The sequence below is a fragment of the Arachis ipaensis genome, chromosome B2 (genome assembly GCF_059453495.1).
Source record: "Arachis ipaensis isolate K30076 ecotype BB chromosome B2, ASM5945349v1, whole genome shotgun sequence".
Taxonomy (NCBI): domain Eukaryota; kingdom Viridiplantae; phylum Streptophyta; class Magnoliopsida; order Fabales; family Fabaceae; genus Arachis; species Arachis ipaensis.
In genome coordinates, this window is record NC_142437.1 from 119,010,593 (window position 1) to 119,034,930 (window position 24,338).

Sequence of the window (24,338 nt, forward strand, 5' to 3'; positions counted from 1 at the left end):
AAAAAGGAACGTGAATGATTTATTTACAATACAGCACCCCTTTTTTCAATTTTTTTGGATGAATAAAAATCAAAGTATATATAACAAGGAGCAGTGAGATATGATTATGACATGCAAATTCTAATAATAAAGTAATATAATATAATATAATATACTGATTTTACTGAAGCATGCAAATACAAATTAAATGGGACGACCCTTGTGCTATTCTTATTTAAAATTTACACATTTACAAGATCATATAGAAATCTAACATAGCACAATATTTAATGAATATATAGTCAATCCCATATGATGCATGATTTTTTTTTTCTATTTATTTTATAACGTAAATACATAATATCAACCCCTTTTAATTTGTGTGTACATCAGAATTATAACTGATCTTCAATATTATTGAAATATGATTATCTTGCTAATCAATAAGTCCATTCCTTTGGAAGAAATATCTCTGCAGAAGAACTTTGATTCTGAGAAATAACACTACATTGCTTAGAGACTTCTTTCTGATCACTTTTCTTTTTCGTTGAACTATTATTATTAGAATAATTATTGTCCATCCCTTCACATCTTGTGTTAGATTTGTGAACTGCATGCAACAAGAAATAATAATTAAAGGCCATGATAATTAATTATTAGCATATTTATCACTATTATTAAAAATAACAATATTTTTCAAAATTTTAATAGTTTTGAAACTACTTGGATATATAAGAGACCTTGAGGGGGTGAAATGTGAACTCCTAATGCTTGAACATTAAGATTCAGAGCATGAACAACTCTTGCTGGAAGAAGAACCGGAGAACAAGCTGCAAATAAAACACTATATTCTGAATTTCATGCAATAATAAATTAATAATATCTAAAAGAACTATAACAAGGTGCATATTTTAATATAGTTATTATAGATAGCAGATAATTCCATCAAACAAAAAGGAGGATTTGATAAAGTATTTTACATTAGCACGTGCAAATAGTTGCTGAAGAAATTTAGTTTAAGTCACTAATAAGTATTTAAGATAAATGAAATGTGAGTTAATAAATTATGTGACAAATAATAATTTAATTTTGATGTACTGAAATTATAAAAAAATTTATATCATTATTCAACAATAGTGAATTTGATGTACTAGTGAAAGTATAAAGAATTTTTAAATAGTAAGTTAAATTAATTATTTTTATTGATTTGATAAAATACGATTGGATATCTATATAATTTTTTTTATACGGATAATATATAAAATTAAATTTTACAATAATGATATATATAAAAAAAGAAAATATATTTATATATATTATTTGTGACAATGCATTGAGGAAAAAGAATTTTAATTTTCTATTAATTGTTAAGGGAAAAAACAAGGTAAGGTGTCAGCTGACCTGGCTTTTTGGTTGGTTGGAAATTATTTGTGCCTGCTCGATGTGGTAAGAAGACACCAGTGCCACAAGACCTTTGACTTGATCCTAAGAAAATAGCTTGCATTCCAGGTCCACCATTAGCAATAACTTTACTATTTGGCCATTGATGCAATGATGATCTTGTGCTAGATTTTGAGTACTGCAAAATTTGTGACGGATTAGCGAATAAAACCTTTTTTTCTTAAAGATTAGCGACTTGAAATTAGCGAGGGATCAATCAACTGCTAAATAATAGCTAATTTGGGACAGTTTATTATTTACGACGAATTAGTTATATTTTTGTGATAGTTATATTTTTGTGATAGTTAATTGGCCAATTTTTCGTACTGCAATTAAGCTAATTTCAACTAGCTTATGAATTAATAAGCAGATGAATTTTTCATACTCTTTTTAATTTAAAGAAATAGTAAAATATGTGATTGCAACCGAGCTCCACCTTTTCACCAATGAAACCATAAAGTCTCCAAAATTTCAACCCTACTAATAGATTGAGTATGCATGTGACCAACAAGGCAAGCATCAATATGACATTTCTAATTGAATGTTGGTAATATATGCTTCATATTTTTCCTGGAAAAGCCACTATTGTTATTTTTTTGTGTAATGTTCATCTTTATAGGCAACCTTTCAGTTATCTCTTATTAAAATAATACTGTATTTGGGTATAAAGCAAAATGCAAAAGTATATTCTCTGTTCCCAATTCCCACTAACACTTGAGAGATATCTTGCATCCCCTACCTCATACTAAGTGGGGGTAATTAAATAGTTTATAATGCTATGTGTACTTGAAAAAAGGAAACATGTAATTGTCTTTGTGCGAAGATATGAGTCTATTACTTCATCGGTGATGAAATACAATCTCACTTAAATGAGTCTATTACTTCATCGGTGATGACTACTCACATGTAATTGTCTTTGTGCAAAGATATGATAATTGAGAACTATTAGATGACAATTTAGTCAATTATATCAAACCATCTAACAGTTTTCACTTATCGTTTTCACATGAAGATTTAATTGTAATTGAATATATATGAGTTGGCATGCATTTTTTGGAAAGTACAAAATTAAAGTTGGCATGTATTTTTTGGAAGTACAGAAGTAAATCCGAAACAATCAAACCCAAATTATCAATTTCATACCCCAGTTCCCCTGCCTAACTTCACAAATTAAAGTATGCTCCTAGTGTCTCTCCAATCCCCAACATATGAGATATAATAGCTACCTGTGATTGTTTTTCACATGATTTGTTATTATGCTGTTGATGATGATGCAATTGATGCTGGATTTGGACCTTATGGATTCGGTTCCTAGTATGAACCTGAAGATAAATTGAACCAGATAATGTAAGCAATTTCAATATTAATAAGACGACACAAAAACACTTCAGAAATCAAAGTGTTAATTGAACATATAGCTATCTGGGTATGTAGATTGATATACGAAATTAATGTTAAATGAAAAATGGATAATTATTCACTTATTGTGACAAGATGATCATGGTGAATTGTTCATTCATTTGCAATTGCAAGTAAATCTTCTCCATTATTAAAATTTTAATACCATGTTGAGATTCATGACAATCAAAGAAAAGAAAAAGTAGAAAGAATATCTAGAAATAAGAGAACTATGCTCAGTTTTAACAATCTAACATGCTTAATAATATATATGTCTAACATCCATAAAAATAGCTATGTCCAAATTATAGTATTCAATCATGAAAAACAATGTTAAATTAATTTGTTTAATTGGAAAACAAAGAAAGATAATGAGAGAAGAAAGAATGAAATAAATAATATAGCAGAAAAAGGGACCTTAGTGCCGCACGCCTCATCCAAAACATGAGAGGGTAGCCAGAGCATTCCTTCTTCAAAACCAACTTCAGCAGCATCATCATGATGATGAACAATACCATCATCCATGGCAGCCATAGCAAAAGAAGAAGAGTCTAAATTGTTTTTTGTAGTTGCTGTTGTTGGTGTTAATGTCTTTGATGTTGATAACAGTTGAAGTTTCTGTCTCCTGATGTTCTGTAAAGGAAGAGAGAAATGGAGGCTTTTAAAGGCTCCAACTTCTGACCTGCAACTTAACTAAATAAACTTTTGTGGGGTATAGTGGTGGGGACAACACAAAACAAACTAGATCTTTTTTTTTTTCAAAAAAAAATAAAATAAAATAAAATAAAGAAAAAGAAAGAAAGAAAGCATATTGTACAAAATAGTGATATTTTCTAGATATAGTTAAGTGCTTCCTTTTCTTTCTTATTAATATGATTATATTATGTTGTAAGGGTTGGTTTACTTAATCAACATTAGAATCATTTGAGTTTGATTAATGGTTTTTATTTTTTTCATTTTGACTAGAGCTATAGGTTACGAATACATATATAAGATATTATTGAGCTAAAATTGGTCTACATGTTAATAATAATAATAATAATAATAATAATTCATAGTATGGTTGAAAATAATTCAGCCCCATAAATAGGATGATGTTACTCATTACACTACAACCTTATGTTCTGTATTATATGTAAATTAGAAACATTGGTAGCTATGGCTGGGGACGTGGGCATGTATTTATGTATGTGGGTTGGGTTCGGTAAACCCCTCTTATTTATGGTTGTTGCCTATATTTCCTCTTAATTCTCATAGCCCTCCTCTGCTTGCTCCACATGAACCTTCTCTTATGTCATTTATCCTTTTGGTCAAATAATATCACTTAGGATGTTTAAATAATTCAATTTTGAATGTCAAACTTATTATTTATGTTGGTGAGCAATCTTATAAGATGCAGGTAAACACCCCCCAACTTGCCTTATAAAAATTAAATATAAAAAATAATTGAAGGAGGAGGAGGTAGATGTTAAGTTAAACTAGGTCTTATGTACGTATGAGGAAAGTTGTAGCAAACTTTTAAACCACCATACCAAATCCTCCATAAATATTTGAAACATGAAACATTTGTCTTAACTGCATTACCAAGGTTGCAATCCTCTACCTACTATTCTTCTTCGTATTATAGAACCCTGAAATGTACCCTCACATTGGGGATATCACATTAAACTAGAAACCGTATAAGATATTCTACCCCAGCATTAATTCTTATTGGAACAATTCTTCCAAGAACCTATGTTCATTACAAATTAAATGTTTTCATTTGAAGTTAACTTCATACTGATACTTGTCACAAATTCATTATTTAATATTTACAGAAATTACAGTTTTTATTTTCTGCTTTTACTATTTATATTTGTGATTTAATAATAATCACTAATAACCAAAAGAGACAATACTTTCACAAAATAGAGGATATACTATTATGCTAAAGATTAGCTACTTATTACTCATGTATTATGCAATAAGTTAAATGATAAACTTCATTATGGTTTAGGCGAGTTAGATTAGGAGATGATGAAGTGATTATAATACATAGATATAATCATGTGTCACACACTAGTGTATAATATTAATACTTATTCAGTAACCTCTTGATTCAGAATTAGAAGTCAACTCTTGATTCAGGAACCACCAAAGTTTTATGAAGCAGGTCTAATGAGGTCAAAGTCATCAGAAGAGTTAATACATAACTCGGAAAAATTGAAGATTAATAATAATGCCAATACGCTGAGGATAATGGTTGGTGAAACTCAATAAAGGTTGAGTTTCTTGGGTACTTGTGTCCAAAAGAAACAGACACATTAAACGTACCAAACCAGGATATGATGGAACCATACACAGGACAAAGATTTAGGTCAACAAAACTTCCATCTTAGATGCACTTCCAATATCCATCCACCGCTTGTTAGAAAATCAGAAGAAACAACTTTACCAACATTGGCACACTTAATCAATTTCCATAAATTTTAGAAGTCTCCATATAGGTAAGTGAAAGTGTGAAACATAGTTCTCTATATGTGAAACAAAAATCAGAATTGGCATACACTACAAGTAGACGAAAACGGGTTAGTAAAATTGTGACAAGTTAGGGTTAGGCCCCATATTTACCTGTACAAAAACATTTTAACATGTTGCTAACATACCTCATGAATAGATTACAGAATCGAACAGCGGAAATCTTCTGATTCTGCCTCTGAAAATTTGATACCAGCGCTGTTACCTTATTCACAAGCATCAACAATCCCGTCATTGTATTCACATATTTGAGTATGAATATAAACAATTGGAGGTGAGGCTCAACCAAATCATAGTTTATTCTAATACTCCTTCAATTGGTGCTGTGGACAGAATCAGTGAAGCATCACTCACACACATTTTACTGGTCAGATCCAAGAGCCTATGAGTCTCTTCATCCAACTGAACATTGTCCTTTTTCATCCTCTCAGCAACAATAAGAGGCATTTTACCAGCTTTTGCGTAAGTGTTGAGAAATAGGTTATACACATCAGTATTCACATGGCCAGCATTGCGAAGGATAACCAACAATTTTTCTGCCCCTTCAATATGAGCCAGCTCCTCAAGGATTTTGAATGCCTCTCTCACTAACTTTTGATCAGGATTCCATTTTTTCACACTAGAAACGGCTTTCTCAAAATAATCTAGAAATTTCTCCACATCCTTATTTTTCAAATAGCCCCATGTTAATAGCTCCCATGTAGTGTAAGAAGGACTTACGCCATTTCCTACTATCCGATGATAAAAATTTTCCGCCATTTCCATCTGGTCTTGGTTAACGTATGAAGCAAGAAGTATATTTGAAACTCTGACATCATGAGTCCCAGAAACAGATTCCCACTCACTATAGAGGTTCTCAGCTGCAGCAAAGTCTCCAAGCTTCACAAGCGATGATAACATGCAAAGATACTCATTATCATTCATTTTGCGAAAGGAAGCCTTCATTTTCTTCCATAATCGGTTAACTTCATCTTTATTCCCCATATTCATATGCAAGCTAATGAGAGAGGAATATGCAACCCGAGTGTTCCGCGAGGTTCTATTCTCCATCTCCTTCAAAGTAGATCTTGCTTTTTCAAGGCAATTGTTTTTAATGTACAAATTAGTCAATGTACTATATGTTACCCAGTCTGGATCAATTTTTGCCTTCTTTAACTCGAGCATTACTCTTTCTGCAGTTTCAACATCACTTTGCAGAGCACATGCAGTTAACCACAAATTGAAAGTAACAACATCAGGACATGTGTTCATCTTCAATTCCCGAATAATTTGCGGGACCTTTTCTAGCTTCCCATTTGCAATGTAGAGAGATATCATGTGGTTGAAAGGAAGTGGACATCCCAAGAAATCACATTCTGACATTTTTGACATGAGGGCTTCAGCTTTGTCTGCCAAATTGTTTTGGACATAGACATGAAGAAGAGCAGTGCAGGTCTGTCTGCCTCTCATTTGATCAGGAAGATCCTCAAAGAATTTTTCTGCACTGTTTAAACCCCGAACTTTAGCTATCAAGTCCAAGTGGACAGCATAGTCTCCTTGCACTAGCTTGATATGTTGCTGCAAGGTCATCCATTCACAGACCTAAATTTGCAATAAATATGAAATTGTTCAATTCTAGCCCCAATAAAAGTCTCTCCAATGAATGCACGATAATATACCTAATATCTAAAACTTTTAAGAAAACTAAGCAGGCATCTTGGTAAATATGCCATTAATAGGTTACATACTACGATCACCGGGTCCAACAGACAAAGAAAGGCAACTTGCCCAACTCGCTATGTTGGCATGCCCTTTCATGACTCATGAGCCTATATTTACAGCAGCTTCACTCGGTCAACATTGACTCGATAGTTTTACTTATCTATCAATATGCTTTACAGTTACAATACGTTAATCTAACCTATGTATTCCTCTTCATAACTAAACTTCCATTCAAAGCACATAATGTATTCCTTTACTGCTGAGCAGATTCAACTCTACAATAAACAAAGTTCAGTCGAACTCAAAAAACACAAATTCTTATTTTCCACATAAGCTACATTAGCAATGTAATTCATACAATTACAGTTACTAACCAACCAACCAACTAATGATGTGAGTGCGACTAAGTATAACCAACTGGATAATTCATAAAAATCTCAGCTAATCATGTGCTATAATCAGTTTGGTACTTTGGTTCTAATTCTCAAAAGTATATATGACAATAAGCAAATCCTTCAGAACTTCTCAATATTCAATTTTTGAAGATAAACATTTTCCTTTTGTGCTTCAGCTTTGATTGAGAAAGTTCATCCAAATAAGCCACAGAAATTTTTTCTTCATTGCGAAAAACATGGCGAAGATGAAACTAGAAATCACATATGTATAACTATCGAAACTTCAAATCCGAAGCAACAAACCCAAAAGGTTACTAATATTTATTATAAGTTTATATTTCAAGCTAATAAAGGAAGAGAAGAGAATAGAAGGAATCAACCTCAAGCGCGTGTTTGAAGCTCTTGTTCTTACGTAGCTCGCGAACAATTCGATTTAGCTCGTACTTGCGTGGCGGAGGGTGACCTTCTTCCTTCCACTTGTTGATCGCAACCACTGCGCTGCGTTTCGGGAACACAAGGCTCATCAGCCTCCGCCCCAGCGTGTCTCTACCGCCGCCGCCGCCGGATGGGGAGGAAGATGAGGGTGTTCGTGGCGGCGCCGCCGTGGAAAGGTGGCGTGTGGAAGCGAGGTAGGTTGTTCTGATGGAGCGGAGGAACATTTTCCGTTTTGCCGAAATCAACATTGATGCTTAAACCCTAATGAAATGAAACTGAAATTATCTCCTTAAACCCTAAATGCTATTTTTATTTACTTTTTTTTAATTGAAATAGCATTTCTCAATTTCAAGCATTTTTACGTATTTACGTGCGAAAAAATAATAATATAGTAATTCATTATTAAAAAAAATTATATATTAAAAACCTTAAAATTATATGGCAAAAAAAAATATGATTAATATGTTGGAAATGAATTTTTTTTATTTCTTTTCTTAAGTAAGTAAAATGTGATAGACAATATAAATTTGAGCTTATCTAATTGTTGCAATAAAATAAAAAAAATGAGATTTTACTTAAAATTTAAAAAATAAATTTATACTTAAAATATAAAATTATAATAAAATTTAAATCGTAAAATTATATAATTTAATAAAATTATTTAAAATTGATTGACTCTTTATTCGTTTAAAATCGTAACATAAAAAAAATTTGACCATGACTATACTCTTTTTGACAAATTAAAATAATTTATATTATATAAATATTAAAACTTGAAAGTCATATCATATCTATTGTAATGAAGTATTTTTTAATATTAAATAATATATATTTACTTATTAGTAGTTAATTTATGGTTTTTTTGGGTGTCTACTTAATTTATGATGTACTAATAATCTAATATACCATGGGTGATCAACAAATATTCAAAAATATTGTTTACGTATTTTTTATTTTTTTTAACTTAAAAGATAAGAAATTTAATAAGTACATGTTAATAAATTAAATTCTATATTGCATATAATGATACGGATTCCTCGTTCGATTGTGATCTCTGCACGGCAAAACGATTCACGTTCTCACTAATTGTTATCGACGTTCGCGCTTTCGATTCAATTCAATGGTTTTGCTGTTAGGTCCCTCCACCTTCTTCTCCGGCGGACGTCGCCGGAGCAGGGAGCTCAGAATCGCCGTAGCTGGCGACGCATCCACCGGAAAATCCACCCTCATTGCTGCCATGGCTTCCGGCTCTTACTCCGAATCGGTTCCACCGCTGCTCCCTCCCACGCGGTTGCCTCATAATTTGTTCAATGATTCCGTTCCTCTCATCCTTATTGACACTCCTTCAAGGTCCTCTATCATGAAACACAACCATTAATGGAAAAACTGTTTAATTGTGTTAATTTTAGATATACCCTAGATTTAAGTAATTAACTGAATGAACTATGATTCTGTTTTTGCTTTCAAATTTTATCTTCTTTAGTGTTATAATCTGGAAGGTGCATGCCATTCGCTGAATCTTCAGCACTTATACAAGTGTTATAATCTGTTATGCTTGTGTTTATATGTTTTTCACAAAATTCTAAATTCATTATTATCTAATCAACTGTTAAAGTCTTGAACTTTACTGTTATTATTATGATATAACATTTGCATAGCAACTGTCTTGATTGGATTAACATTTTCTTTTGGGTTAATGTTTTGTATGAAAAATTGTATGCCAGTATCTTGATTGGATTAACATTTTTCGTGTGTTAATTGTTGTAATTATTATGATAGATGAATGTTGTATACATACTTTTGGATGTTTTATTATGTTAATGTGATGTGAGCAAATGTGGCTTGCTTTGTTTAGTTTGGACAAACAAGGCACGCGCAATGAGGAATTGAAGCAAGCTGATGCAGTGGTTTTAACGTATGATTGTGAGGAACGTGCAACATTTGAGCGTTTGAGTAGTTACTGGCTTCCCGAGCTACGCCGGTTAGAGGTTGGTGTTTGGATTAGTTTTTTTGAAGGAACTGAGGAAATATGAACGGCAAGCAAATAACCTTCTGTTGGAATTTACCTGGTCATGATGCAGGTGAAGGCACCGGTGGTTGTGGTTGGTTGTAAGCTAGATCTGCGGGATGATAGTCGGCTAGTGAGCTTAGAGAGTTTCACTGCACAGATCATGCAACAATTCAAGGAAGTTGTTACCTGTATTGAATGTTCTGCAGCTACGATGTATCAGGTTTGTTGTTTTATGAGATTATTATTAATCGTTTATACTTATATATTGTTTAATCTTGCAAATAGAAACTTTTGTAGTTTGTCCATTATGTATCAGAACATAAGATGAAGATACACAGATTGCAGGAAACTCATGCATATATACAGATTGCTACTTATTATATTTGGTGTAACGTTTGACTTCCTATGTTCCAAAACTCAAGTGCCATATATTTAATGTGTAACTTTGATTGCTTCTAGGTCCCTGAAGTTTTCTATTTTGCACAAAAATCAGTACTGCATCCAGTCGATCCATTGTTTGATTATGAAAGAAATGCTTTAACAGATAGATGTGTAAGGGCATTAAGAAGAATATTTGTAATCTGTGATCAAGACATGGATGGTGCCCTAAATGATGAAGAACTAAATGAATATCAGGTTTTTGATGGAGTCCCTCCCTCCTTTCTTTTTTGGCTTTCAAATTTTGCATACTATGAATGTACAGTTTCTTTTGCTGTCTTTAGTATTGGAATTCATATATCGACAGGTTAGATGCTTCAATGCACCATTGCAGCCATCTGAAATCACAAGAGTCAAAAGACTTATAGAGCAGAAAGTACCTGAAGGAGTAAACTATACTGGTCTTACTTTTCCAGGCTTTATTTATATCCATAATATGTATCTAAAGAAAGGAAGCACAGAGACATTTTGGACAGTTCTAAGAAAGTTTGGGTATGATAATAATTTAAAACTCCGGGATGATTGCCTTCCAGTTCCATCTAAGAAGGCTCCTGATCAGGTCATATTTTCATCTTTTTACTATCTTGAAGTTCTAAGTTTTCTTCTGTGTGGTATTGCCGTTTAATTGTTATTTGGTTCATAACTCCATAACAAAAAATGTATCTAATTGCTAAAGTAGAATGCAAAAATGTTATATACATGGATTATACTAGCAAATTGAGCTGTAAAACTACTAATTTGAGGTTTTCTCAATGTTGATGATTGCCTAAAGCCAAAGAGATGCAAATATTTGATTGCATTGTTTTTATGATGCATGATTGTTTAGTCAAATGATCATTTTCAAAACATGAGAAATGGTTTGCATTTTCTACCAAATATCACATTTATCTTTGATTTAAGCCGTCAAATTCTGACAAATATTCTTGATAAATAAGGAGTTCTGCAATTTCTATTTAACTTGCAAATATATGTAAGAAACTTGGTTTATTTGACATAATATTGCAGAGTGTGGAGCTAACAAGTGAAGCTATAGAGTTTTTGAATGGTACCTTTCGATTGTTGGATACAGATAAAGTATGTCACAACATTTTTTATCCACTCCAATATGCACCTCCATTTAGTTAGCTTCCATGTGCATTTTAATTTATACTTTCTGTTCTTTGATGTTTCAAAACTTGGCACTTTCTAGGATCGATCCCTATGCCCTGCAGAAGTTGATAAGCTTTTTAATACTGCTCCAGAGAGGTGAACATTCCCTTTATTTGTCCCTTTTTCTTTTCCCAAATAAGTAATTAATTTTCCACTACTATCATATTAATCTGCACTTTTTTTGTTTTTGTTTTTTTTTTTGTTGGGGAAGGGGGGGGGGGGGGGAGGTGAGGGGGGTTATATTAATCTGCATAGTTAAATTACTCTTTTGTGACATTGAGGAAGTACACTTAAATTGTTTGATGGCCTCTAATAGCTTGAGCTATTGATTAAGCATCAACAGTAGAGCTTTGAGATAGTTACTAGGTCCAACAGTCAATAACATATCTCAGACAAAATTGCCGTTATAAGATACTTGAAAAAGGGTATTAACAGTTCTTATGTTTATGTTGAAAGATTACATTGTCTTGCCTCTTAAAAATGCCTCTTTTTTCTTTTTTTACCCTTGTAATTCCACGTATAAGCTTTTTCTCCTGGATTTGATAATGGTATTAATTTTAAACATTTTAATCCTTCTATTTTTTCAAAAATGTTATATCTTAAAAAGATGTTCATTGCTTCCTTTTTCCCCCTAGTGATTCGTCATACATATCTTGAAACAGTGATATAGCTAGCTCTTCATTTTGCCTGGAATTATAAGTCTCAGATTACCACTTGCTTTTGAATTTTAGTCCATGGAATGATGCTCCATACAAGGATGCAACCGAGAAAACTAGCATGGGTTATGCATCTCTGAAGGGATTTCTGTCTCAGGTGATTTATCAATCACTTTCTCTGTCTTTTATTGTCCAACCGGTTGCTGTTGGAGAAATATCTGAAAGGATTTTTATCCTTCCTGATTTTAGCAATACTGGGTCCATGGTGTAAATGGCCTTTCACTTGCTACTGCAGTAGATAGCTTGTGAGGTAGATCCATATCATAATTTAACTAGCTCTGATGGAAAATTTAACAAAGATTGTAATCAGAACCAGGACAGACACAATCATAATTTTTTGGGTTTAAATTGTGGAACTGATATGCCTATCTCTATCAGGGAAGATTTGTATTGGTTAGTAGTCCACCATGTTGGAATAGTTGTTGAAGTAGGTTACTTGTTAGTGTTACTATGATTATTAGTATTGAGCATTTTAATTCCGTTGTTCCCATGTGGGAGCCTCCTGCATTTTATTCAATTATCCCTTTCTACTTCTCGCTTTGCCGGATCTGTTGGATAGGAGTAGGACATCATCCAATTCTCCATTTGCATCAATTTACTTCTTGTACATTTCTATTGTTGGTAAATTGAAAAGAATGCTTCTTTACTATCTTGTCTACATTTAGCTGGAAGTTGAGTGTGTTTGATTTTTTTATTTTTATTTTTATTTTTGAATAATTGTATGTTGCAGTGGGCCCTCATGACATTACTTGATCCAACACTTAGCTTGGCTAATTTGATTTACATTGGATATAGTGGTAATCCTGCTACAGCTTTGCAAGTTACTCGTAGAAGATCAACAGACCGCAAGAAGCAAACAACAGAAAGAAATGTGTTCCAATGCTATGTTCTTGGTTCTAAAAATGCAGGGAAATCTGCTTTGCTGAATTCATTCTTGGAAAGGTGTGATTTTGTACTGATCATCATAGTCCAATTCCCCAATTATATGCTGCTTCCTTGTATTCTAAATTTGAGTCTATAACCAAGTAAAATTTAATATGCTTATACTGCTTATTGCTGTTTTGCTTCAAATCAACAACTTCCTCTGTTGATTGTGCAGGCCTTTCTCAGATAGTTATACTCCTACAACAGTTGAACAGTATGCAGCAAATGTAGTTGAACTAATTGGGGTGAGTATTATGATGAGAAAATGTGATAATCAATTAAGTGATTTTGATTTTTCCTGAATCTAATTCACTCTTGGTGATAAGTATATACAAATTCCTGTAGATGTTACTTCTAACCCTGATATTTACCATATAGGGAACTAGGAAAACTCTCATATTGTGCGAGATACCAGAGGATGGCGTATCAAAGTTTTTGTCAAATCAGAATTGTTTGGCTGCATGTGATGTAGCTCTTTTTGTGTATGACAGGTGTGGTGCAAAATTTTCATGGCTTAATGCTTTTGCTGCATCATAGTTGTAGGACTGCTGGGTTGCATTATTGATATTGAAATGAGATCTTCTAGAAGTGTGTATGTTAGCTTAAAATATGCTGTGTTCCACATGAAAAGAATAATATTTGAATGTCGATGAACTTTGTTGAACTAGAAACCAAGTCACTCAATCCTGGATATCTTGAATCTCCGACCTATGTATGGGTTGCTCTAAAAGTCATTGAAGTTTAATTTGGCTAAGCATTCATGTTTCCTTTCCTTCCTCGAGTATTGCTAGGATTCATAAGTCAAAGACATACATAGCAATATATATTTTGCTACTAGTGTTTGTTATTTCTAGGCACAGCTATATACTCCTGTTAAATTAAAATACAAAAGCAATTCTGATTTCTGAGTTCACTTACTAGTATTAGACTATTAGTACACCAAATTTTGTGGTTTTAGGGTCACTGATGGAATAAATTTTTCAATTGAAGTAATCTGACTTAATTTTTGGATTTTATTCCAATTTCGTTGTTTAAGATCTATGTTCCCTATTTTCCAGCTCAGATGAACATTCATGGAGGAAATCCAGAGATTTACTTGAGAGGGTTGTTAGAAAAGGAGAACTAACTGGCTATAGAGTTCCTTGCCTCCTCATTGCCGCTAAGGATGATTTAACTCCCCATCCGAGGGCGTTACTGGATTCAGTAAAGGTAATTTGCTTTCAGATTGTAGCCACCAAATAGTTTGCAAACATGATGATTTTCTATGATTTGATATACTTTTACCTTTGAATTCAGTATTTTATCATCTATGTATAGGTTGCTCAACAATTGGGAATAGAGGTACCTATTCATGTAAGTATGAAATTGGATGACTCAAGTTATCTGTACCAGAAGATTGTCAAGGCTGCAGAACACCCTCATTTGAACATTCCAGAGAGTGAGACTGCAAAGAAAAGAAAACAACAACAGCAATTTTTCTATCAATCTCTTATGTTTGCCTTAGGTGCGTTCCTCCCTTCCTCTGACCAGAACTTGGAAACAAGGTTATCAAACTTACTCAAATCATAAACTCGAATTTGTGACTTAAACATGGAAAGAGTTTAAAACTTCAAGATTTGATAACCTTTGGTAACCTTTGTTTATATATAAGGTTTGACACATGCACCAAAAGTTTACAGCATCCAAGTTTTTTATTATCCAACCTAACTTTTAAATAGCATTCTTTCTTGAATTTACAGTTGGAGCAGCTGTTGCAGCATTTGGTTTGTCAGTGAGCCGAGCACGTGCCATAAAGAAAAGTTCTGTTACTTAGTCATCAAAAAACGGTTCAACTGCATCGGTAGTTTTTGCTAATAACATTAACTATTGACTGCATTGACAGTACTGTGCATTAGAATGATTTTGGGTACCCTAAAGTTAAAAATTATATAATGTATAGTTCTTATAATCATATTTATTTTTTTGTTGTGAGAATGCTTTAAGAAGGCTACCTATTTATATATATAGTTTTTCTTTTCTTTAATTTGTTTTTTCCATGGGGAATACTTTAATCAACAAATCATGTAAGTTAATTAGATTGGTCAATTTGAGTAATACTTATTTTTTGTTGTTTCTTATCATTATTGATTTTTTTTATCAGTTTTATGATATCTTAGTGTTAAAACTTAGCATTTGAGCAGTGAGCTGGTGAGGCTGTACAAAGGAAGAAAGAAAAATGGCGACAGAGAAGAAAGAAGAATAAGGATAGGGGAGAATATGGAAGATAGAGCTGAAGATTTTTCGTTAGTGTGGCAAATCACACCCTATACTGTACAAAGAATAACCTTATATATAAGAAACTATAAAATTGTTATTTTAACAAACTCTACAGGCTTTTCTATGGCAAATAAATAGTAAATAAATGATCTAACTATATAGGGAGGAAAAGCTTGTTACATGGGAAGAGCTGAGCTTTCTAGCTGGGCTATGTCAAGTCCCTTTTTGTTACATGGGGGACTTTAACGAGATAACTCATGTGGAAGAATGGAAGGGAGCTACTTCTTTGACGGCGACTGCAGCAGAGTTTAGATCATGGATTCAGGATATGGAGTTAGTGGACTTAACACTCACAGATCGCTTATTCACCTGGTTCAGAGGGCAATCATGCAGTCGTATTGATAGGGTTCTGGTTAGTTTGGAGTGGTTAGAAGAGTTTCCGGAGACGAGGTTGCGAAGAGGACCTAGAGGGTTATCTGACCATTGTCCAATGATTATAGAGGTCACACGGATTAGAGGGGGGCCAAGACCTTTTCGGAGTTTGGACTCATGGTTTACTCATGATGGGTTCTTGAGGATGGTAAAGGAGGAATGGAGGAGTTTAGGAGATGGGCAGTTCACGGACAAGTTAAAGGCTTTGACGACTCCGCTGAGCAGATGGCATAGAAAGAATTTTGGGGATATGGACACAAGGATTACACAGTGTGGGGATGAAATACAAAAAGTAGATGACATGGTGAGCACCGGAGTGGCAGATGGGACGGTGGAAGCAAGACGAAAGGCGCTGGTAAGCTTCTGTAAGAAATGGTACATCAGAAAGGAGCTACATTGGAAGCAGATGTCAAGATCTCAGCTTGCAAAGGAGATGGATCAAAACACTCGTTATTTCCACAATTTAGCCTCAGCTCGGAGAAGGTCCAATCGGATTGATGCCTTAATGGTTAATGGGAGATTGGTGAGGAATCAAGCCAGGATCAAGATTGCTATACGAAACTTCTATAAGGAGCTATATCACCAAGGGGCATCGCCTAATATTGGATTCAGGGATGGGCTGGTAAAGCAAGTTAATGAGGAAGAGGCAGCTGAGTTAGAGTTGATGCCAACAACTGACGAAATAAAGGATGCAGTGTGGGACTGTGAGTCAACAAAGGCACCAGGCAGCGATGAGTATAATATGAATTTTATAAAGAAGTGTTGGGGAGAATTGGGAAGGGAGTTCACTGGAGCGGTGATCGGATTCTTCCAGTCAGCAAAGCTACCTAGCAACTCGAATGTCACTTGGGTGGCACTGGCGCCGAAGTTTACTGGCGCCAGAGAAATAAAGGATCTCCGACTGATTAGTATGGTGGGCTGTGTTTATAAGGTCATATCTAAGGTGTTGGTTCGGAGGATGCGAAAGGTAATGCTAGGTTTGGTAGGGGAGACGCAAAGCGCTTTCGTTAAGGGCAGGAAAATACATGATGGGGCTCTAATCGCCTGTGAAACTGTGCACTGGCTGAAGTCACGGAAAAAGAGCTCGGCGGTAATAAAGCTGGATTTCCAAAAGGCCTATGATAGGGTCAAGTGGAGCTTCGTGGATATTGTATTGCAGAAGATGGGTTTCGGCCAGAGATGGAGAGGGTGGATCAAGGAGTGTGTCTGCTCTGCATCTATGTCGGTACTGATCAATGAAACACCTTCACAGCCTTTCAAAATGAAAAGGAGTTTGAGACAAGGGGATCCTCTATCCCCCTTTCTGTTTGTATTAGTTGTTGATGTTCTCCATAGAATGATTGGGGAGGCAGTAAGGAATGGGTGTATCTATCCGCTACTGGTTGGAAGGGATAACATTGAGTTATCACACTTATAGTTTGCGGATGATACTATACTCTTCTACCCGATTGAAGAGGAGACAATTAGGAATTATAAGCGGCTACTTCGATGCTTTGAACTGATGTCCGGCTTGAGCATCAATTTTGATAAGTCCAGCTTCATTCTGGTCAACTGTGATAGGCCGTGGGTCCGTCGAATGTGTCTTTTATTGGGTTGTAAGGAGGCGTCACTACCAATCAGATATCTGGGCATTCCCTTGGGAGCGAATCCGAGGCAGGTTACGACCTGGAAACCAGTAATTGACAAAGTGGAAGAAAAGTTGAGTTTGTGGAAAGCAAAGGCCCTCAACAAAGCGGGCAAGTTGGTCCTCATCAAGTCTGTCCTTAATAGCCTACCTATTTACTATCTTAACTTATATGAGATGCCGAAGACAATGGCAGAGAAGTTGATCTCCCTTCAGCGACGATTCTTGTGGAGTACAGAGGATGGGAGGCATGGGTTACCGCTCGTGAAATGGGAAGTAGTAATGGCTCCCAAGAAGGCGGGTGGATTAGGAGTTGGTGATGCAGTGATTCGAAATATAGCATTGCTTTTTAAGTGGTGGTGGAGGTTCTCAAAAGAAGATTGTCCTCTATGGAAGAAAGTGGTTTGCTCCTGTAATAACATGGATACTGCGGGGCTGCTGGAAGGCCAGCCTATACCCACAAGGGGGTCCTTGGAAGGATATATGTCAGTTACAAATAAGCAAGCCGCAGGTGCGAGATAAGATGATCAGAGGGTTGTCTATGGACCTTGGGAATGGCAGAACAATCCGATTCTGGGAGGATAGATGGCTACCTAATGGAGTGTTGAAAGATTTGTTCCCTAGGCTCTTCTCGGTTTCAAATCTTAACGGATCTGTGATAGGGGATTGTGGGTTTTGGGATGAGTTAGAGTGGATTTGGAGTTTTCAGTGGGGGAGAGAGTTGTTCCAGTGGGAGTTGGATTTAGTAAACCAACTTCATGAGATATTACTATCAGTCAAGCTCACAACTGAGAGAGAGGATAAAGTGGTATGAAAATTTGATAAAACAGGTGTTTATACAACTAACTCCTTTGTGCAGGTGCTACAGACGGAAGTTCTACCGGAGGAAATCACGAGCTATAGCTTCACTAGTGCTGTTTGGAAAGGGTTTGTCCCTCCGAGGATTGAGCTTCTTTCTTGGTTTGTGTTGGTCGACAGGGTGAATACTAAGGATAGACTCTGTAGATTACGGGTTATTGATCTGGATGACAATATGTGTGTGTTATGCTGTAAGTCTGTGGAAACTGCTCTTCATTTGTTTCTTGGGTGTGACATCACTTGGCAGGTGTGGTATGCTTGGTTGCTTGCCCTTGGAAGGAGTTGGAGCTTTCTAGGTACACTAAGGCATCACTTTGAAAGCTGGACAAATTCTTCAGTAAGAAAGGTGGACAGAAGGAGGTGGTTCGTTGGGTTCTTTGCTGTTATCTGGACAATTTGGCTAGAAAGGAATGGCAGACTCTTCCAAAATCATGCCTTGAGTGTGGTAAAAATTATCAACAAATCATTTACTTTTGCAGAGGAGTGAATTGGTGGTGAGCTCTTTGGTTGTTGATGGTCATGCCGAAGATGACTGGAATGAATTTTTCTTTGAATTTCTTATTGTTTGTAGACACTTTCTTTGCTCCACCCTATTGTGTTGAACTCCCTTTATTTCAAAAAAAACTATATACATCTTAGTCATGCTAACAGAGTTGCTATAATGGATAGCCAATTAATCATTAACAAGCTCCAACACTTGGTGTCTTTTTTTTTGGTCGGAATATCTTAGTGTCTTTGATAATATGTCCATTTTTATCAATTGTTTTTTGGGCCACGACATTATTGAACGGAACATTGAAGGTTTAGTCATGAGGCATTAAACGGAAAAATCATTAATACCAAAAAAAAATGGAAAAATCATAATTGATATTTTAATAAAAAAGTTCAAATAATTTTTTCACATAATGATTAGTAATTTTTAATATAATCATATTAGGTGTATATTAAAATCAGTCACTAATATAAAATATAAATTAAAATACAAAATATATATTAAAAATAAGTTAAATTATATATGTATTTATATATAAATACATAGCGGTTAATTTTAATTGTTGATTTTAATATACAAATAATATTTTTGTTTTCCATATATTCTTTAACAAGTGACCATAAGACATCTTAGGGGGAATTTCAATTTCATATTCTTTTTCAGAGTGAATTAATAAAAATCATAAATATATTAGCAAAAGGTGAATTCCCCAATGATAGACGGGAAGAACTTTGAAAATAAAAAAGATGAGAAGAAATGGACAACTGTGTAGATCTAAAGAAGCTTGAAAGAGTTAAACTAAGAGATCTCATGTTGACGAAAGAGAACACCTATTTCATCTTTCAAAATCTTTGTCCCTCCTCTCTGTAACTTTGAATGAATACCATTGTGTGCTTTTGGCCACCTTTTTTTTGTGATCATTTTCCAAATCTTGAGGGTTTGTTATTTCATTCTATTGTTGCTTGTTAGAAATAAGAGACTAAACTAGAGAAAGGATTTGTGTATTATTGAGTATGATCAAATTGTCTATTCAAATTATCTAAAATGATACAATATAAAAGAGTATTTATAGGGACTAAGAGAATCGTAATAATAAAGACATAATATTTTATAATAAATATTCAGATATACTAAATAATTCTAATTGATGTTAATTATATTCTAACATTGTTACTTCAATTCCTACTCACGCAACAACATAGAGAGTAGAGAGAATATAATGATGCCCTTGTACATATACGTCCACCAACATACTTGTGAGAAAAAATGTTCGAACAATTATTCATATTTACAAGGGTAAATTATTTAAGAAAACTAAATGAGGGTAAAAATTATTAGATTGTCTTAAATTAGAAAGGAAAATATTTTTGTCCTCCCACTTTTTATATAAATCGTTGGCTCTATACAAATTTTAGAAAAATATATATATAAAGCCTGGTGGGATACAATGATTCATGCTTATATATCCAACAGTACATAAATCCTTATGGTGAGCATAAATCATGAGATAAAGGGTGGTTTTAAATAAAATAGAGAAAAATATTTGAAAATCTTATGGTTTATGAAGGTCAAAGCCAAAACCCAAAAAAATTCTATAATTTATACAAAACTACAACAAATCATGAATTCTCATATTTAAAAAACCAAACTTTATGTTTAATTCTTCAATTATTTAATATATACATATGATGAATCATTGACTAGTGTTAATTTAAAACAAAAAAAATATCGATCACTTAACATATATATATATATATATATATGGAATATTAAGATTAGTTTCTTTAGTAGTGTACTATAATTTTTTGGTCTTTTTTAAAAAAAAATATAAAAAGATTTTTTAAATCTTAAGATTTAAATCGAAGATCGATTTTATATATATGTACACATGATGAAGTGACACTACGAAAATTACAAATAATAACTTTTCATTCATATAATTTTTTTATAGAAGTCATTGTTAAATAAAAAATTTATACTTTATAACATTTAGTCATTTTATTTTTTTAAATAAACTTACGATATATATATTATAGAATCCAAAAAAATATATTTCTAAAGAAAAATAAGTGAAATAGTATCAAAATTATAAATAATCATGTAATGTTATTTTTCTAAAAGAAAAACTAATAAACATAATAAATCAAGTTGAATAATTTTATTTGAGTTAGGAAAGTAAATTATAATAATATAATAATGTAACGTTGTCATGTTTGTAATACTAAATTTTAAGTCTTTATAAGTTTAATAATTCATGCTATAAATAGATAAGATTAAAATTTATCATTCTAATTTTGATTTTTCTTTTTTAATTATATCGATTACATGAATTATAACTTCAAATGTAAGAAAAAAATATAAAATACATATATAATACATATTGTTCTTTTTCATTAATTTATTAAGACTTAAAAATATTGATTTGCTGTAATTTTGTATAAATTATGAGATTTTTTTTTATTTTAGTCCTAAACTTTATAAATCATAGAATTCTCAAATACTTTACTCTATTTCATTTAAAATTATCCTTTATCCTACTATTTATGCTCACCATGATGATTTAATTTATACACTGTAGAATATATAAGCATAAATCATTGTATCGCACTAGGTTTTATATTTTTTTTTAAAATTAGTATAAAGACAACTATTTACATAAAAAAAATTGGAGGACAAAAATGTTATTCTTTCTTATTTAAAACAAAGCTGATAATTTTTACTCTTATTTAATTTTTTAGAGTAATTTACTCCATTTATTAGAAGGATGTGATGACGATGGTGCTGAAGATCGAAAGTTAGAAAGTTTTCAGGTCTAAGTAAATAGATCAATTTGGATTTATCAAAAGTCGAAACAACTACTTGGCGTGCCATCTGAGTTCTTAATCAGATTTTTAAATTTAGGCAGTTTAGACGGTTGAAAATTTTACTAATAAATGCTTAGTTATTTTAATATTAAAAATATTTAAAAATAATAAAATCAATTTAAATAAATTTAAAATTATTTTATTTTATATTTATTAATTTTATCTTAAATAAATATATAATATTAATTGAATAAATATATAACTTTAAATATTATATACATAAAATTATAGATGTTGAGTTAAATAAAGTAATTATAAATTATTATTTTTCTAACGTTATTTTTTTATATTTTTTTGTAAACTTTCATGCATGTTTCATTTGGTAAATACTTTAAAATTTTGAAAGTTTTAACTTTTCAATACAAATCTTTATAGTATACAAATAGGAAGCTCATTTGCTGACGTGGCGCTCATACGTTGAGTTTGGGAGTTTTTTTGCTTACGTGTCGTCACTAGAAATTTTTGGATTTATATTTATAAATTATAAATTATTATTTGCTTAGGTTGTTATTTTCAAATTTTAAGTTTGGGTTGTTTTACTTAGGTTGTTATTTTTTAAATTTTAAATTGTTTTATTTATTTGGGTTGTTTTACTTAAGTTGTTATTTTTTAAATTTTAAATTATTTTATTTAAGTTGTTATTTTTTAAATTTTATTTAGATTTTACTTAGATAGTTCTTTTTTATATTTTAACACTATTTTTTAAAAATCTATTAATTCTTTTTAGAATTATTTTTTAAAATTTTGTTGATTTTTTTTAAATTGCAGCTACATAAATTCTTTTAAAGAAATTTAGAGTTTTAAAAAAATTTACATTAATTATTCTTCGGTTGTTATATAAATAAAGATTTACGTTATATAAATTCTTCGGTTGTTATATACTAATATTACTATAAATAAAGATTTACGTTAGTTTAGAATTTTTAAATTATTATTTATTTAGGTTGTTATTTTCAAATTTTAAGTTTGTGTTGTTTTACTTAGTTTGTTATTTTTTAAATTTTAAATTGAAGTCAACCAAATTTAAAAAAATTTAGTTATGATGCAACTATAAAAGGATAAGTTATGAGAGATGTAAAGCACCACAATTTAAAGTACATCAATCCCTTTTTTTACATATATCCAAAATCTCCCTACTTATTCCAATGGCTGGTATTCACAAAATTGCTGACATCAATCCTACAATCGACAATTTGTGTGTACGTATATGAGTGATACGGTTATGGACACTATCAAGCTACGAAAATTCTCCATTGTCATACTCAATTGAAATGGTTTGGCTCGATGAAGACGCGAATTTTCTACTAATATCCTTTTATCCATGACTCCAAGGTTATTTATTTATTTTTTTAAATTAAAGTCTATGTACATTAGATATTGAATAAGTCTATATTTAATTTTTTTATATTATTTTCTTTTTTAAGCAGGTATCGAATAAAGCTTGGTGTCATTGATGATTCTGATTGTGCATGTTATGTAGTCTTTGACAAGGAGGCAAAACAAATTTTGGGAAAGAGCTGTGTAGAGATACTTGATCCACTCCTATTGGTAAGATCTAACCAATATTTATTTCTAAAAGCATCAGTGAAGATATTTTTATTGGTACTTTTTATATTATTTATTATTAATATATTATGTAATACCCTGCAGAAAGGAGATTTATCGGATACACCTACACTTTTGCTCAACCTAATTGATAAGATCTTTCTCTTCATTGTTGAAGTTCAAATATCTGATAATCCACATTTTTCACCTTCTTATAAAGTTAAGAAGATGACTGATAATATGGATCTCATCAATAAATTCAAAGAGGCTCCCCCTATTCAAATTGTGAGTATATATAAGTATACTTTCTATTAAAAATCAATTTATTTTTTGCTTCCTTGATCATTAGTAGTATCTAATTTATAATAATAATTAATTATAATTTTAAGATGTTGACTACACCGGTGGTTTGCTTCAAATTTCAAAGACATCCTCAATCATTGAAGGGGAGAAAGTAGAAGGTGCTAAGGTATTTGTTTCAAAAATAATTTTTTTTTGTTTGTTCTCTCAAAATTAGATCTTAATTTTATTAAAAAAATATTAGTGAGATAAAATCAGAGGTTAGAAAAAAGTCTTTAATTTAACGTAGTTTTTTGTACAGAATTTGTTGCTTGAATTCCAATGAAGTTGCGGCCAATGATGAATCCGAATTGTTGGAAAATGCTATTACACCAACTAAGCGACTATCCTCGGAGTCGGAAGATTCGAAGGTGGAAGGAGATACCTCAACTTGCAAGAAGATCAAGATTGAGAAAGAAACTTGAGAATTTGGATGCACATATTTTGGAATCCCTTTTAGAGTCTATCTAATAGAATAATGCCAAGCATATGTTTGTTTTGGTGGAAACATTGTCTTTTCTTGAGTTGTTATTTTTCTTTTTGTTCTTTTCGATTTTTATGTTTGGAATTTAGAATTTTTTTAAATATAAATTGAAGTTATTTGGTTATTACTTGTGGTTTTATTTTTAATTTGATTCTCACCGTTGATATTCTGATAATTTTTAATTTAATATTTAATGTCATAAAGTTATAAATTTCTTCTTTGAATTATTGTCGATTTAGTTATTAATTTTTAATGTGTACTTATTTAAAAAAAATCTAATTATAATTTTTAATTAAAGTATTATGTTTAGAATTTTAAATTTAAATTCAAATATACTTTT

At 32.2% G+C, this 24,338-nt stretch overlaps 4 protein-coding genes across 6 annotated transcripts; 2 read left to right on the top strand and 2 right to left on the bottom strand.

The window, feature by feature from the left end:
* Position 1: 1 nt before the first annotated feature.
* On the bottom strand, positions 2-5,575 carry LOC107626066 (uncharacterized). Of its 2 annotated transcripts, none has more exons than XM_016328845.3 (6): positions 5,463-5,575; positions 3,235-3,450; positions 2,646-2,741; positions 1,381-1,558; positions 720-809; positions 2-589 (listed from the first exon to the last, which is right to left on the bottom strand). In XM_016328845.3, exons 2-6 carry the CDS (start codon positions 3,349-3,351, stop codon positions 420-422), a joined length of 651 nt encoding a protein of 216 aa, XP_016184331.1. In that variant the 5' UTR covers positions 3,352-3,450; positions 5,463-5,575; the 3' UTR covers positions 2-419. The 2 variants fall into 2 exon arrangements, with proteins under 2 accessions (XP_016184331.1, XP_020972083.1); XM_021116424.2 differs by having other exon boundaries at positions 3,235-3,499; positions 5,463-5,569.
* On the bottom strand, positions 5,247-8,165 carry LOC148575389 (Pentatricopeptide repeat (PPR) superfamily protein). The gene is made up of 2 exons (XM_016328844.3): positions 7,811-8,165; positions 5,247-6,915 (listed from the first exon to the last, which is right to left on the bottom strand). The coding sequence occupies exons 1-2, from the start codon at positions 8,111-8,113 to the stop codon at positions 5,632-5,634; spliced, it is 1,587 nt and encodes a 528-aa protein (XP_016184330.1). The 5' UTR covers positions 8,114-8,165; the 3' UTR covers positions 5,247-5,631.
* A 685-nt stretch (positions 8,166-8,850) lies between these two features.
* On the top strand, positions 8,851-15,223 carry LOC107626067 (mitochondrial Rho GTPase 2). 2 transcript variants are annotated; one of them, XM_016328847.3, is made up of 14 exons: positions 8,851-9,215; positions 9,721-9,853; positions 9,947-10,096; positions 10,336-10,512; positions 10,622-10,873; positions 11,320-11,388; positions 11,504-11,559; positions 12,195-12,276; positions 12,910-13,121; positions 13,279-13,348; positions 13,482-13,594; positions 14,162-14,312; positions 14,421-14,607; positions 14,843-15,223. In XM_016328847.3, the coding sequence occupies exons 1-14, from the start codon at positions 8,986-8,988 to the stop codon at positions 14,914-14,916; spliced, it is 1,956 nt and encodes a 651-aa protein (XP_016184333.1). In that variant the 5' UTR covers positions 8,851-8,985; the 3' UTR covers positions 14,917-15,223. The 2 variants fall into 2 exon arrangements, with proteins under 2 accessions (XP_016184333.1, XP_020972085.1); XM_021116426.2 differs by lacking the exon at positions 12,195-12,276 and having other exon boundaries at positions 8,871-9,215; positions 12,975-13,121.
* Positions 15,224-15,591: 368 nt separating this feature from the next.
* LOC148575390 (uncharacterized) lies at positions 15,592-23,939 on the top strand. Its single transcript, XM_088506209.1, has 5 exons — positions 15,592-16,708; positions 23,111-23,178; positions 23,281-23,464; positions 23,565-23,636; positions 23,803-23,939. Exons 1-5 carry the CDS (start codon positions 15,592-15,594, stop codon positions 23,937-23,939), a joined length of 1,578 nt encoding a protein of 525 aa, XP_088362335.1.
* The last annotated feature ends 399 nt before the right edge of the window (positions 23,940-24,338 follow it).

Excerpts from the sequence above, each read along its gene's own strand:
- LOC148575389 (XM_016328844.3), bottom strand. The coding sequence starts at position 8,113 with ATGTTGATTTCGGCAAAACGGAAAATGTTCCTCCGCTCCATCAGAACA. Across the intron at positions 6,916-7,810 it reads GCTTCAAACACGCGCTTGAG|GTCTGTGAATGGATGACCTT; the intron begins GTTGATTCCTTC and ends TTGCAAATTTAG.
- LOC107626067 (XM_016328847.3), top strand. The coding sequence starts at position 8,986 with ATGGTTTTGCTGTTAGGTCCCTCCACCTTCTTCTCCGGCGGACGTCGC. Across the intron at positions 9,854-9,946 it reads CCGAGCTACGCCGGTTAGAG|GTGAAGGCACCGGTGGTTGT; the intron begins GTTGGTGTTTGG and ends GTCATGATGCAG. Across the intron at positions 10,513-10,621 it reads AAGAACTAAATGAATATCAG|GTTAGATGCTTCAATGCACC; the intron begins GTTTTTGATGGA and ends ATATATCGACAG.
- LOC148575390 (XM_088506209.1), top strand. The coding sequence starts at position 15,592 with ATGGGGGACTTTAACGAGATAACTCATGTGGAAGAATGGAAGGGAGCT. Across the intron at positions 23,465-23,564 it reads TCCCCCTATTCAAATTGTGA|ATGTTGACTACACCGGTGGT; the intron begins GTATATATAAGT and ends TATAATTTTAAG. Across the intron at positions 23,637-23,802 it reads TGAAGGGGAGAAAGTAGAAG|TTGCGGCCAATGATGAATCC; the intron begins GTGCTAAGGTAT and ends ATTCCAATGAAG.
- LOC107626066 (XM_021116424.2), bottom strand. The coding sequence starts at position 5,569 with ATGACGGGATTGTTGATGCTTGTGAATAAGGTAACAGCGCTGGTATCA. Across the intron at positions 3,500-5,462 it reads TTCTGTAATCTATTCATGAG|GTCAGAAGTTGGAGCCTTTA; the intron begins GTATGTTAGCAA and ends GTTAAGTTGCAG. Across the intron at positions 2,742-3,234 it reads ATGAGGCGTGCGGCACTAAG|GTTCATACTAGGAACCGAAT; the intron begins GTCCCTTTTTCT and ends ATTTATCTTCAG.